General features: G+C 42.7%; 1 protein-coding gene across 3 annotated transcripts; it reads left to right on the forward strand.

Moving 5' to 3' along the window:
- The first annotated feature begins 3609 nt into the window (after positions 1 to 3609).
- Positions 3610 to 5860, forward strand: LOC123136582 (uncharacterized). 3 transcript variants are annotated; one of them, XM_044555994.1, is made up of 4 exons: positions 3610 to 3743; positions 3940 to 4084; positions 4162 to 4230; positions 5540 to 5860. In XM_044555994.1, the coding sequence occupies exons 2-4, from the start codon at positions 3953 to 3955 to the stop codon at positions 5609 to 5611; spliced, it is 273 nt and encodes a 90-aa protein (XP_044411929.1). In that variant the 5' UTR covers positions 3610 to 3743; positions 3940 to 3952; the 3' UTR covers positions 5612 to 5860. The 3 variants fall into 3 exon arrangements, with proteins under 3 accessions (XP_044411929.1, XP_044411928.1, XP_044411926.1); XM_044555993.1 differs by having other exon boundaries at positions 3634 to 3815; positions 3941 to 4084; XM_044555991.1 differs by having other exon boundaries at positions 3634 to 3815; positions 3941 to 4084; positions 4175 to 4230.
- The last annotated feature ends 5540 nt before the right edge of the window (positions 5861 to 11400 follow it).

Raw genomic sequence — 11400 nt, forward strand, 5'->3', positions numbered from 1 at the left:
ATGCAATGGGGCCTCGCGCAGAGCTCCGCTACAGATCCATGGCGGCGGCCACGCGTGTGGGAAGGAATGGCCACCTACGAGCTCTCAAAGTGGTGGAAAATATGCAGCGGATGGTGTGGAGTGATAACCCACAAGTATAGGGGATCAGTTGTAGCCTCTTTCGATAAGTAAGAGTGTCGAACCGAACAAGGAACTAAAGGTAGAACAAATATTCTCTCAAGTTCTATCTACCACCGATACAACTCTATGCACGCTTAACGTTCGATTTACCTAGAACAAGTATGAAACTAGAATTACTTTGTAGATGTTGTAGGGTATGCTTGTAAGATAATAAAAGCATGTAAATAAAAACTAGGGGTTGTTTAAATAAAGAATCAATTAAGTTAGTTTAAGGAGTGTGGAAAAGTGATGGTAGGAGTTGCGGAATTGTCCGTAATCAATTGACTACGTTACTAGACCGATAGCAAGTTTTATGTGGGAGAGGCCACTCCTAGCATGTCATCCCTTACTTGGAATTCTATGCACTTATGATTGGAAGTATTAGCAAGCATCCACAACTACTAACGTTCATTAAGGTAAAACCCAACCATAGCATTAAGATATATTAGTCCCCCTTCAATCCCGTATGCACCAATTTCTATGCTAAGATGAAGCTGCTATCAACCTTGCCCTCCAATACATAGTCCTATCAACATACAACTAACCCTATGGTGTGATCCACGCGCGTGCTCATATGATGGGCACTAAAGGACAGCAACATAACCACAAGAAAATTAAACCAATCATAGCAATTCACCAATCACCGATAGGACAACAAAAATCTACTCAGACATCATAGGATGGCAACACATCATTGGATAATAATATGAAGCATAAAGCACCATGTTCAAGTAGAGGGTACAACGGGTTGCGGGAGAGTGGACCGCTGAATATAGATGGGGGGAGGTGATGAAGATGTTGGGAAGATATCGGAGGTGTTGGTGTAGATCGCCGTCACACGATGATTGCCCCGGCGGCGTTCGGGCACCACCAGAAGAGAGGGGGAGCGAGCCCCCTCCATCTTCTTATTCCTTGGCCTCCCCATAGATGGGAGGAGGGTTTCCCCTCTGGTCCATGGCCTCCATGGTGGTGGAGGGGTGGGAGCCCCTCCGAGATTGGATCTCTCTCTCTCTCTCTCTCTCTCTCTCTCTCTCTGTTTCCTTTTGTTTCTGCGCTCCCCGATTTTGGCCTTTCACCGTTTCTTAAATTCCCGGAGATCCTTAACTCCGATTGGGACGAAATTTTAACACGATTTTCATCCGGATATTAGCTTCCTTGCGTACAAAGGACACCTCGAACCGACCTTGGGGCTGGCCACAAGCCCCTTGGCCGCACCCTGGGTAGGGGAAGGGGGCGCCTCAAGGGCTTGTGGGCCCCTCAGGAACGCCTTGTGTTGATTCCACTTCCCAAAATTCACATACATTCCAAAAAAAATCTCCGTAAGTTTTTGTCGCGTTTGGACCTTGTTTGATATGGATTTTCTACAAAACAAAAAACATGCAACCTGGAACTGGGCACTGGATCAATATGTTAGTCCCAAAAATAATATAAAAAGTTGCCAAAAGTATATGAAAGTTGTAGAATATTGGCATGAAACAATCAAAAGTTATAGATACAACAGAGACGTATCTGCAACCCCAAGCTTAGAGCATCTCCAACAGCCGCGCCAAAAGACGCGCGCGCGCGGTAAACTGGGGTTTTAGCGTGCGCGGCAACTTTTCGCGCGCTCCAGCGGGGGCGGCAAACTACCGTGTGCGAGAAGCGGTAGCGCGCGCGGGGGAGATATCGGCAGTTGGCACGGTAGATTTGGCGCGCCGCTTTGCGCGCGCCTATGAAATGTGGCGCTCACCACGCGCTCCACCACACTGCCACCACACTGTCGTACGCCCTTCCCCTCTCCACCTCGCCACTTCCATGCTTTCTCGCCGCTTCCAACGCCCCGCCACCATCATGCCACCATGCCGCCGTGCCGCCGGGGATCTTCGGGCTACCGCGGCGTCCGCGAGCGCCCCAACGGTTGGTACTCCGCCAAGGTCAGGTTCGGCGACGTCTGGCTCAGCCTCGGCCTCGACGTGAGGCGGCCCGCGCGTACGACACGGCGGCGTGGCGCCTAGAGAGGCCCTCGTCGCAGATGAACTTCTGGGGCGTTAACACGCGTGAACAGGCGCAGCCGTCGCCCCTCCGCCTTGTCTGATCATGGACCAGGACCATGCGGACCATGTTCGGCTACAGCGCCGCCTCCTCGTCGCCGGGAAGGATGAGCGAGCCATGGCGGAGTGGCGCCGGTGCCACCCGGAGGACGTCACCAACGAGCGCGCCTACAGGGCGGAGAGGATGGCAAGGCGCCACGCAGAGCGGGCAGACCGGCGTCGGCGAAAGGCATTGGCGATATCACAGTGCGATATCGTTGAAGCAGGTGGGAGGTCCATCTTCACGTCAGACGATGAACGTGGGGAGAACATATTAATCGATACCTCGGACAACACCTCTGAGGATGATGAGGAGGAGGAGGAGGAGGAGTAGTTCTAGTTGCACCGTAGTTTTATCTAGCTGCACCGTAGTTTAATTTTATGTAGTTGCACCGTAGTTCGGTTTTATCTATCTATGCTTATCTATTTGTATCGTCTATGCTATGAACTATGTAAAATATATTTGTATCGTTTTTTATATCTATGTGAAATTTATTTTGTGTCCAAAATGCAACAAATATGGACTCGCACATGCTGCATTTTAGCGCGCTGCTGGAGCTGCACGCGCGCTGTATTTTAGCGCGGCTGCTGGAGTCAGTGCTTTGCCTCGCGCCAAACATGGCGATGGGCGTGCGGCAAACTACTTTTTAGCGCGTCGCGCGTTGCGCGGCTATTGGAGATGCTCTTAGTTCATGCTCGTCCTCGAGTAGGTAAATGATAAAAAAGATAATTTTTGATGTGGAATTATACCTAGCAAAATCTTGATCATATAATCTAACCATGGCATGAATATTAAGACACGGGTGACTCAAAGCAATAGTCTATCATTTGACATAAAGACGATAATACTTCAAGCATACTAATAAAGCAATCATGTCTTCTCAAAATATCATGGCTAAAAGAAAGTTATCCCTACAAAATCATATAGTCTGGCTATACTCCATATTCACCACACAAAGTATTTCATCATGCACAACCCCGATGACAAGCCAAGCAATCGTTTCATACTTTTAATGTTCTCAAGCTTTTTCAACTTTCACGCAATACATGAGCGTGAGCCATGGATATAGCACTACAAGTGGAGTAGAAGGTGGTTATGAGGAGAAGACAAAAAAGGAGAAAGTCTCGCATCAACTAGGCAAATTAATGGTCTATGGAGATGCCCATCAATCGATATCGATGCAAGTGAGTAGGGATTGCCATGCAACGAATGCACTAGAGCTATTTAGATACATTACAACCGAGCACTCTTCCATCCCTCTAAGGCCATTAGTCTTGTTGGTCATCGGATCAATAGTCGTGTCAGTTTCCAGCCGTCGGATCAACCTTAGAGCGCAACAGCATCCGCAAATGTGAACGGGCCGTCACTCCCGTAACAAAATTGGGATTCTCTGGTTAACTGGGCCAACCTCGGCCTTTTAGAGAAGGTGAAGCAATCGACACAGCACGAGTCCTCCTCTCCTCTCGCGAGTCGCGACCTCTGCCCTAGGTCTGCTCGCCGCCGCGATGATATCCCGGCACCAAGGCGTCACGACATCTCCCTCCCGTCTGCTTTGTCTTGATCTGGGCCCTTTGCTCGCTGTCAAGGTCGTGTGAACTCAGCATACAGTGTGGAGGCGATAGCGAAGCAGAGAGGCTGAATCAATTTCTTCCTTTTTGCGCTAGAGGTAAAATCATCTTACCTTCACTACGTTTCTCCTGATGCTACATAGGTGGAGACGAGAATGCAGTGTAGGACGCATCCCAAGACGTTCCTTGCAGCGGCGAGGTGCCCTTTCTGTTTCCACCTTCTTTCTTTCGTGGATGTCGTGTCTTCTTTGCCTGTGAGAGCCCAGATCTGGCTATGGTTTGTACTGGTGAGTCCCTGTTGAACGCCCCCTCCCCCTCCTTTCCAATCCTGTTTATGGGATATTCAATTGCTGATATTTCTTAGATCATCGTTCCAGAGAAGAGACAGGAAGAGATTGATTCCTGCATTAAGAATCTGTCCAAAGACACCAAGGTTGGTTTCTGTATTGAGATCTCTTCTTTAGTTATGACTGAATTTTCCCAAGAGATACTTTTTTAATTTATGATGTCAAAGGTTCTTTGCATACAGATGAGGAAAACATAACATATCAATAATTGATCAATGTGCTATTGCTCTTGCATGCGTACTGTCTTTTACTATTCCAATGAAGAGATAAAAGCTAAATATTGGGGCACAATCAGGTTTCTTTCTCTGTTGTGCATTTCTATCACAGTAGAATATTTAACCATATATATTTCTTGCTTTTAATTTTTAACAATTATGATTGTTTGGCAGGGAAGATTATGATAACACTGAGACTAGAAATGATTCAGAGTTTTTGTTGAATCCAGTTTGCCACACCTTATGATGCAAAATTAACAATCGGAACTTTGAAAGATGGACAACGATGCAGTATTACGTACTAGAAATTAAATGTAAAAATAAGATACTGTGTGTCATAATAATAATTATTATTTCGCGAGAAAAAATCCCGATCTATTCATCAACTATCAAGGTAGTACAAAGAACATAAGTTTACTCACTATGATGGGCCTACTTTGCATGTACATAAGCTTGCTCATCATTCAGGGTTGAATGTGACAAGCAAACCTACATCCCACCAGGAAAAATGGACTTTATATATGACTAAAATGTTACAACTATTTGTTAAAAATTGGGTCACATTGATGCAAGGGGTTCATTCATGTATTATGCACTCCTATATCTTCCTCTAAACATATGTGATATCCGTCCTTATCTTATTTTGGTTATGGATTGTTGTGAAATATATCCAATTTTATATGGACAAAAACTCATATTCATGATGTCCTGCTATTGGTATGTTGTACTTTCACACAGAGAACATATGTAACCATCGAGGATGATATTATTTGTTGGAAAAATAACCTACATCCCACCAGGAAAAATGGACTTTATATATGACTAAAATGTTACAACTACTTGTTAAAAATTGGGTCACATTGATGCAAGGGGTTCATTCATGCATTATGCACTCCTATATCTTCCTCTAAACAGATGTGATATCCGTCCTTATCTTATTTTGGTTATGGATTGTTGTGAAATATATCCAATTTTATATGGACCAAAACTCATATTCATGATGTCCTGCTATTGGTATGTTGTACTTTCACACAGAGAACATATGTAACCATCGAGGATGATATTATTCGTTGGAAAAATACTGTTAGTGGATGATATTATTCATTGGAAAAATAGTAAATGCAAATGATATATTAATATGAAATATTAATCCTTGAGGACTTGATTCATCCTCTTACAGCTTGGAACATTTGGCACACTGGCATCATGCAAAGGTCCCTATGTTGCGGAGGAAGCAGTGGCCCTATGTTGAACTAGCCCATGACCACTCAGAGAAGTCACATGGGCTCCATTCTTGACGGTGGAGAGGACGAGGACGGTGCTGGAAGCAATGATCAATAGACAAATTATCTGCACTGGTGTACAATATCTTTTGTTTCGTCATGTTGTCATCAGTCCCATGTTCTTAGCTTATATGAACATACTTGCATTTTCCTACATATATATATGGATATATACATTGTGCATATTATACTATCCACAAAAAATTACGTTTAACTTACATTTCTCATATCTATATGTATTTACAAAATTTATATCATTCTGTCGAACACATGGACATGTGCGGCAACGCAGATGGCGCATCACACACACATACTTGCGAACAATGATGAAATTTTCTACTCCCATAGAATTTACAGTCAGTTAATAAGTATATATACTAAAGGGTTAAAAGTTGGTTCTCTACTTCTCTATACTTGGTATGGAAGGAGTCTATGTTAAGCATGATTATTTTTGTAACAGTCAGTCTACTGTATATCTTGCCTTGAGTGTTACTCTAGGTATATCACCAATCTTCTAGTACATATTTCAATCCGGAAAACTGAAACCCGCGTGAGTCCTGACTTCTAAGTCCATACCTATCTCACTCTCCTTTTTAGACCAAATAAAATTCACCTCTTTAGTTATCAACATCGTGTTCCATTTATGCATACTGATGAAGATTTAAAAGATTCCAACTTTGATTACCCACAAAATATGGCTATGTTTATGCACTTAAAACATTGTGTACCTATGATAGTACCAATCATTCCATCATAGAAATGGACGGGCGCGGCAACGCGCGCCATCAGTGATCTAGTAAGTGTATGAAAACTCAAACTGAAAACTAAGTGGGTGTGCATCCAACTTGCTTGTTTATGAAGACCTCGGGCATTTGAGGAAGCCCATCATCAGAATATACAAGACAGGTTCTATAATGAAAAATTCCCACTAGTATATGAAAGTGACAACATAGGAGACTCTCTCTATGAAGAACATGGTGCTACTTTGAAGCACAAGTGTGGTAAAAGGATAGTAGCATTGCCCCTTCTCTCTTTTTCTCTCATTTTTTATTTTCTCTTTATTTATTTATTTTTATTCTGGGCTCTTTGGCCTCTTTTTTTTATTTTGGGCTCTTTGGCCTATTTTTATTTTTGTAAATCCGAAGTCTCATCCCAAAGAGAGGGAATCATAGCCTCCATCATTCTTTCCTCACTGGGGCAATGCTCTAATAATGATGATCATCACACTTTTATTTACTTAAAACTCGATATTAGAACTCGATAAAACTGATGCATGATGACTATATGAATACCTCTAGCAGTGTACCAGGATGTGCAATGATCTAGCATAGCAAAGATATCAAAAAAAACGGACAAGCCATGAAAATATCATGATACCTATCTTACGATCATGCAAAGCAATATGACAATGAATGCTCAAGTCATGTATACGATGATGATGAAAGTTGCATGGCAATATATCTCGGAATGGCTATGGAAATGTCATGATAGGTAGGTATGGTGGCTATTTTGAGGAAGGTATAAAGATGGTTTAATGCACCGGCGAAATTTGCGTGGCATTAGAAAGGCTAGCAATGGTGGAAGGGTGATAGTGCGTATAATCCATGGACTCAACATTAGTCATAAAGAACTCACATAATTATTGCAAAAATTTATTAGCCCTCAAAACAAAGTACTAATATGCATGCCCCTAGTGGGAAAGACCATCGCTCGTCCTCGACCGCCACTCATAAGGAAGACAATCAAAAATAAATCATGCTCCGACTTCATCACATAATGGTTCACATACGTGCATGCTACGGGAATCACAAACTTTAACACAAGTATTTCTACCAATCCACAATTACTAACTAGCATGACTCTAATATCACCATCTTTATATCGCAAAACTATTGCAAGGAATCAAACATATCATATTCAGTGATCTACAAGTTTTATGTAGGATTTTATGACTAACCATGTGAATGACCAATTCATGAGACTCTCTAAATAGATATAAGTGAAGCAAGAGAGTTTAATTCTTTCTACAAAAGATATGCCCACGCTCTAACAAATATAAGTGAAGCAAAAGAGCATTCTACAAATGGTGGTTTTCTATGTGTCAGGAAATAGGCAATCCAAACTTCAAATGATATAAGTGAAGCACATGAAGCATTCTATAAAGCCATACTCAAACTGTATAAGTGAAGTGCAAAGAGCATTCTATAAATCAACCAAGGACTATCTCATACCAGCATGGTGCAGTTATAAAAAGAAAAATAAAAGGGCACACGACGCTCCAAGATTTACGCATATTATGTGAACAAAACAAAAACTAAAACATACCGATATTTGTTGAAGAAGGATGGGATGCCTTCCGGTGCATCCCCAAGTTTAGACGCTTGAGTCTCCTTGGATATTTACTTGGGGTGCCTTGGGCATCCCCAAGTTTGATCTCTTGCCTCTCATCATTCTTCTCATATCAATACCTCCTCGATCTTCGAACACTTCATCCACACAAAACTTAACCAAACTTTTTATTAGAGGGGTTAGTACATAAAACATCAAATCCCAACATGTTCTGCCATAACATTATTGTATAATTATAATCAATCATTACCCACTATATACTATCACAATTCTATGGCCCAAAGTCAAAGGAGGCTCAACAAGATTTCAAACATAATCAAACAACGAAACTATAATAGCAATCTGTGAAAATAGGACAATAAAGATGCAGATGGTACATATACTTATGTAACTCAAAAAATTCTAAAAAATTAGGACAAAACAAACAATTTGTATAGTACTGTGTAAAAATTTCAGAAACATTTGACGTTCCAGTAAAAAATGAAATTCACGCGCTACAGCCAAAGTTTCTATTTTTGGACTGCACAAACCAAACAAGCAATCTAATCATCCTAAAGGCAAATCTTGGCACATTATTTTTATAATACAATGGATTTATACAAGGGGATGCTTATTTTTGTTTAAAAGTTTTTGTAATTAAGATTCACAATGTTTCCATGGGCATGAACAAAGTTCAAGGCATGCTCCCACTTTAACAATGCTTGTCTCTCTCACTTTCACTTTTCTTTTTGAAATTTTGATAGGTTCCTCTCTTTATTTTGTTTTGTTTTTAAACTATATAAAAGCACACAACATAATAAAATGACTCTCTAAAACTTCCAGGTTGTCTCCCTGGCAGCGCTTTCTTTAAAGCCATTAAGCTAGGCATAAAGTGCTCAAGTAATGGATCCACCCAGATTCCAAGGTATATCAAAGCTAGTTTTAATTAACAATGATTTGTAATTTAGTATTGAGCACAAAGTAATATATATCATGCAACAACAAAGTCTTACTCTCTTCCTATGCATCGACATGTCATAAAAGAACAATTCATGCACACAAAGTAAAGGCCGATACATAGCATAAGCAGTTTCTTGCAATTTTATCGTATTGGAAACATAGAGAGGTGGAGATGTAGTTCCTCTCTCATAATAACTGCAAGTAGGAGCAGCAAGCACATGCATATTATACTCATCAAAATCATCATGTGTAATGGTAAAATGGAAACCATCAATATAATCCTTAATAAGCGCAAACTTCTTCGATATAGTGTAGTTGGGAGAATTCAAAAAGATAATAGGACTATCATTCATGGGTGCAATAGCAACAATTTCATTCTTAACATAAGGAACTATAGCAAGTTCATCTCCATAAGCATAATTCATATTGGCATCATGGCCACAAGCATAGCAAGCATCAATTTCATCAAAAAGGGATATTTCAAACGAATCCAAGGGATCATAGCAATCATCATAGCATTCATCCTTTGGTAAGCACGAAGGGAAATTAAACAATGTATGAGTTGAAGAGTTACTCTCATTAAAAGGTGGGCACAAGTAGCTAATCCGCTCTTCCTCCTTTTGTTCTTCGCTCTCCTCGTCATCTTTTTCATCCAATAAGCTCACAGCTTCAGCAATTTCTTCTTCCATAGTTTCCTGCAAAATATTATTCTCCTCTTGAACAGCGGAGGAGTCCTCAATATATGGCTTAACATAAGCATTAGAAGCATAGTTTTCATAGCAATATTTAAGTGTGACGCCCCGATTTAATCGTACACTAATCATGCATGCAAATGTGTACGATCAGATCAGGGACTCACGGGAAGATATCACAACACAACTCTACAAATAAAATAAGTCATACAAGCATCATAATACAAGCTAGGGGCCTCGAGGGCTCGAATACAAGTGCTCGATTATAGACGAGTCAGCGGAACCAACAATATCTGAGTACAGACATAAGTTAAACAAGTTTGCCTTAAGAAGGCTAGCACAAACTGGGATACAGATCGAAAGAGGCGCAGGCCTCCTGCCTGGGATCCTCCTAACTACTCCAGGTCGTCGTCAGCGGGCAGCACGTAGTAGTAGGCACCTCCGGTGTAGTAGGGGTCGTCGTCGACGGTGGCGTCTGGCTCCTGGGCTCCAGCATCTGGTTGCGACAACCAGAAAGAAAGGAAAGGGGGAAAAAGGGGGGAGAAAGCAACCGTGAGTACTCATCCAAAGTACTCGCAAGCAAGGAACTACACTACATATGCATGGGTATATGTGTAAGGAGGCCATATCAGTGGACTGAACTGCAGAATGCCAGAATAAGAGGGGGATAGCTAGTCCTGTCGAAGACTACGCTTCTGGTCACCTTCGTCTTGCATCAAGTATAAGAGAGTAGATTGAAGTCCTCCAAGTAGCATCTCCCAATAACATCTCATAGCATAATCCTACCCGGCGATCCCCTCCTCATATCCCTGAGGTAGAGCGACCACCGGTTGTATCTGGCACTTGGAAGGGTGTGTTTTATTAAGTATCCGGTTCTAGTTGTCATAAGGTCAAGGTACAACTCCAAGTCGTCCTGTTACCGAAGATCACGGCTATTCGAATAGATTAACTTCCCTGCAGGGGTGCACCACATAGCCCAACACGCTCGATCCCATTTGGCCGGACACACTTTCCTGGGTCATGCCCGGCCTCGGAAGATCAACACGTCGCAGCCCCACCTAGGCTCAACAGAGAGGCCAGCACGCCGGTCTAAACCTAAGCGCGCAGGGGTCTGGGCCCATCGCCCTGAGCACACCTGCACGTTGCGTACGCGGCCGGTGAGCAGACCTAGCAACCTCCATTACAAAGGAAGTTGCGTTAACGCAGTCCAACCCGGCGCGCGCCGCTCCGTCGCTGACGTCTGAAGTGCTTCGGCTGATACCACGACGTCGGGATACCCATAACTACTCCCACGTAGATGGTTAGTGCGTATAGGCTCGTAGCCAGACTCAGATCAAATACCAAGATCTCGTTAAGCGTGTTAAGTGTCTGCGAACGCCGAACAGGGCCAGGCCCACCTCTCTCCTAGGCGGTCTCAACCTGTCCTGTCGCTCCGCCACAAAGATCCACACAGAGGGCCGTCGGGACAAAGGTCCTTTCAGCCCCCAATCCGTGAATCACTCGCGGGTACTCTTCGAGCTGACCCGACTTTAGTCACCATCTGTATAGTATGTATGTATGTATAGTATATACCCGTGATCACCTCCCGAGTGATCACGGCCCAATATTATAGCAAGGCAGACTGACACGAAGGTAGGGCCAACAATGATAAACTAGCATCCTATACTAAGTATTTAGGATTGCAGGTAAGGTATCAACAGGTGTAGCACAATGTCAGGCTATGCATCAGAATAGGATAACAGAAAGCAGTAACATGCTACACTACTCTAATGCAAGCA

This window comes from Triticum aestivum, chromosome 6B (assembly GCF_018294505.1).
Source record: "Triticum aestivum cultivar Chinese Spring chromosome 6B, IWGSC CS RefSeq v2.1, whole genome shotgun sequence".
NCBI classification, from domain to species: domain Eukaryota; kingdom Viridiplantae; phylum Streptophyta; class Magnoliopsida; order Poales; family Poaceae; genus Triticum; species Triticum aestivum.

Excerpts from the sequence above, each read along its gene's own strand:
- LOC123136582 (XM_044555991.1), top strand. The coding sequence starts at position 3,735 with ATGATATCCCGGCACCAAGGCGTCACGACATCTCCCTCCCGTCTGCTT. Across the intron at positions 4,085-4,174 it reads TCTGGCTATGGTTTGTACTG|AGAAGAGACAGGAAGAGATT; the intron begins GTGAGTCCCTGT and ends TCATCGTTCCAG. Across the intron at positions 4,231-5,539 it reads ATCTGTCCAAAGACACCAAG|CTTGGAACATTTGGCACACT; the intron begins GTTGGTTTCTGT and ends ATCCTCTTACAG.